General features: G+C 43.7%; 1 protein-coding gene across 1 annotated transcript; it reads right to left on the reverse strand.

Moving 5' to 3' along the window:
• LOC122146476 (trace amine-associated receptor 13c-like) lies at window positions 1-1,319 on the reverse strand. The gene has a single exon (XM_042765352.1). The coding sequence runs from the start codon at window positions 1,057-1,059 to the stop codon at window positions 1-3; it is 1,059 nt and encodes a 352-aa protein (XP_042621286.1). The 5' UTR covers window positions 1,060-1,319.
• Window positions 1,320-3,936: the final 2,617 nt, after the last annotated feature.

Below are 3,936 nucleotides of genomic sequence, written 5' to 3' on the forward strand. Positions count from 1 at the left end.
TTACAATTGATGTTCTGTAAAAATATTAACCAGAGAGGATGCTGGCTGAAATATTTTCAGAGTTAATATGAGTTTAACTGTCTTTTTAAACCAGGGGTAAAATAAAGCATAGACCATAGGATTCAGACCTGAGTTTATATACACGACCCATGTCAAAACATTTATGGTAATGGAAGAAACTGCTGATATGGAACAGATATAGTACGGAATCCAACAAAGCAGATAAACTGTGACAATGATTCCTAATGTCAGAGCAGCTTTGCTCTCAGATTTCCTTCTCACTGAACCTTCATTTATGCATTTGCCACCCTTCATCAGGGTGTTTATCACTTTCACTTGCTGATGTACAACATAGAAAATCCTCAAATATAAAGATATTATCAGGATACAAGGAAAAATAAAACACATGAACAGATCAGTGATTCTCCAAGCAAAACCCATCATAAGATAACACTCTCCATAACACAAGTATGTTCTACGTGAAATGTCAAAATAACCATTATTAATTACAAAGGCCGTGCTATAAGTAGAGGAGCAAACCCAGCTCAGACAGATGCTTATTAATGTTTTAGTCATGGTTATTTTCTGTGGGTACAGTAAAGGGTGACAAACAGCCACATAACGATCAACAGCAATTAAAACTAAATTACTAAGAGATGCTGAGAGAAGCATTGCAATAAATATGGAATAGAGTCCACAGAAAGTGTCTCCAAAGTACCAACACATCTCAATCAGCTTTATGGCCTCTATGGGCATCACAAGTCCAATAAGCATGTCAGCCACAGCCAGAGAGAGAATGATCAGGTTGGTTGGAGTGTGAAGTTTCTTGAAGTGAGAGATGGAGATGATCACCAGCAGGTTCAGAAACACAGTCCATGTTGAAAGCAATGAAAAAAACACATATAAAACATTGTATTCATGCCTGGTGCGTTTTCCCTTGATACATGATGAGTTGATGGCAGGAAAGCAGTATTGAGTCTCATGATCCTCTGTCTCATAGGCCATGTGTGAGTCTCCTCCTGATAGGAGTTTGTTCTGCTCTCCGTACTGTCCTTTCATTTATACAGTGTCTGGATCAGACTGACCAACCCATCAACCACCCACTCTGATGCTGCATAATGACATTATTTTGACTGATGTGATCTTTAGACACCTTATTTAGGACCTATACATTATTTCTGCTATATTTTTTTGTAATCATTTTTTATTTTTGTAATTATTATTTTCCCATTAATGATCTAGACCCTCAATAGTCTAATCTGTTCCACCATAGTTCCATAATGAACCAAAATATTTTTTAAACTTTTCATATTTGCCTAAAAGGTCTCTAACATTGTGCTTTGCAATTTAATTAAATATATATTTATTATGTCATGCTGCGAGTTCCAAAGCGAAGCACAGCACTGTGTTTATGCTAGAAGCTCAATATGTGGTGTTTTCAGCAGTTTGGTTCCCAAGAATGCTCGATGTCTGCATGTGTTGTGAATTTAACATGCATTTGGGAATGCAACATCAGTGCTGGCTCTACCTAATTAATGACATGTGGTTGCATAGGGCCCCATGTCATGGGTTCAGACAGTAATGCTTGATAAAGTTTGCTTGTGCCAGTGTTAATGTTTGAAAATGAAGAAGCAGCACTATCTGTCCAGCGAAGAGATGGAAAGAAAGTGAGGTAGATAAGGGTAAATGATGAAGTTTGAACATATATTCTTGAAATGCCAGAATCTTATCAATTTCAAGACTCCATACTGCGACTAAACCGGTCACAATTGCGACCAAAAACATTCATTTGCGAGTGATATTTTTGCTGAGATTGCCACTGGCGACTATATAAATTTACATGTTATGGGCCCTATTTTAATGATCTAAGCACATGGTCTAAAGTGCACGGCGTAGGTGCACTCCGGGGTTGTCAGAGTCCACTTTTGCTAGTTTAACAATGAAAAATGGTCAGCTCGCCCGGGCGCGCGTGGTCTAAACAGGTTTTCCCTATTTTCTTAATGAGTAATGGGTGTTTATTGGGCGTAACATGCAATAAACCAATCAGAGTCTCATCTACCATTCCCTTTAAAAGCCAGTTGCACAAGTGCCATGTAGGGTTCACTATTTACACGGTGGAATGTAATTTATTATTTTTTTTAAATGTTTGTGTTCTGCTGTGCATCCCTGTGTGTAGTAAGTAAAGTGTACGTGTGTTGTGCACCCGCTATGGCTGCATTTTAATGCCAATAATAACGGAACACACAACTGATGCTTGCGCGCGCGGTAAATCACTTCCGCGAGAGGAAAACTAAATCGGACGCGAGGAAACGGGATCCCGTGAGCTCATTTCAAACTCTTGTGCGGGCGTGATCATTCCCCACATCCTCTCGCTCGATCTTCTCACCTCTGCTCGCGCGAACAATTTTATTTTTGTCAGTCATGGGGCTTGCTGTTTTAGTTATTATCGTAACTTGCAGCCTTTTGAGAAACGATCCACTGCCACTAGGATACATGTGTTACCATCAGATTCTGGTAGGCCGGTCACAAAAATCAATCACCATGTGTGACCAGGGCCGACTAGGAATAGGTAGAGACATGAGCTTGCCCACCAGAAGGTGATGAGGGGTCGATGACATGGCACAGACTGAGCAACTGCGGACGTACCGTTTGACATCACGGGACATGCTGGGCCACCAGTACCAAGCTTGGAGGTGCGAGAGGGTCCGTTGGCTGCATGGATGTCCAGAACCGGGTTACACTATGAACTAACACCAGAAGGGACTGCCATTGGGGACTGGAAACGAATGTTCTCCCTTATGGGCCTCCCAGCGGAGTTGGTTTGGCCCGAGTGGCGGCTCTGATATCTCCGTCGATGTTCCAGAGGATGGAGCTTACAATGTGTGCTGGAGGGAGAATCTGCATGGGATCAGATGGAGCATCAAAGGAATGGAGACTGGACAGGGCATGAGCATTGCAATTTCGGTTTCCTTGGTGGTAGGTGAAGATAAAATTAAACCAGGTGAAAAACAGAGCCCAGCGGGGGTTGAGCCTCTTGGCATCACAGAGATATTGAACATTTTTGTGATCTGTAATTACTGTGAATGGATGGTTAGCTCCCTCCAGCCAATGCCGCCACTCTTCTAGGGGCTAGTTTAATGGCCAGCAACTCCCTATTCCCAATATCATATTTCTGCTCTGCTGGGGTTAGTTTCTTGAAATTGTATGCGCAAGGCTGGAGGCATGGAGGCTCACCGAACTGCTGGGACAACACGGCTCCGACTTCCACCACAAACAGGGCATGGGGATCTGGATGATGAAGGATGGGAACCATGCTGAATGCCGTCTTGAGTCTCTTTGTGGGCACTGGAGTTCCAGGACAGGGACTTGGGCTTTCCTCGGAGCATGGTGGTCAGTGGGGCTGTATGCAAACTGAGATCCTTGATGAAGCGTCGATAGAAATTAGCAAATCCTAGGAATCTCTGAAGTTTTTTTAAAGAAGGGGTAATGAAGGCCGTCTTCCATTCATTGCCCTCCCGGATTCGAACAAGGTTAAATGCGCTCCACAGGTCCAGCTTGGAGAATATGCATGCCCCATGGAGTTCCTCGAGAGCAGATGGGACCAGGGCAGGGGAAGTGGTTAAGGAAGTTTGACCATCTGGGAGTTCAAAGCTCGATAATCAATGCAGGGCCACAAACCCCCCTTCTTTTTTACCCACGAAGAAGAAACTTGATGCCACTGGTGAGCTGAATGGCCGGATGAATCCCTGGTTAAGAGCCTACTGGATGTATTCCTCCATTGCCTTGCGCTCTGGGATGGACAGTGGGTAAACTCTACCCTGGGGAGTTTATCTCCAGGCAGCAAGTCGTTGGCGCAGTCCCCATGGCCCGATGAGGTGGTAGATGGACTGGCTGCCTGCTTACTGAAGACATCCTGGAATGCCACGTAATCACACT

Source organism: Cyprinus carpio, chromosome A10 (genome assembly GCF_018340385.1).
Source record: "Cyprinus carpio isolate SPL01 chromosome A10, ASM1834038v1, whole genome shotgun sequence".
Lineage (NCBI taxonomy): Eukaryota > Metazoa > Chordata > Actinopteri > Cypriniformes > Cyprinidae > Cyprinus > Cyprinus carpio.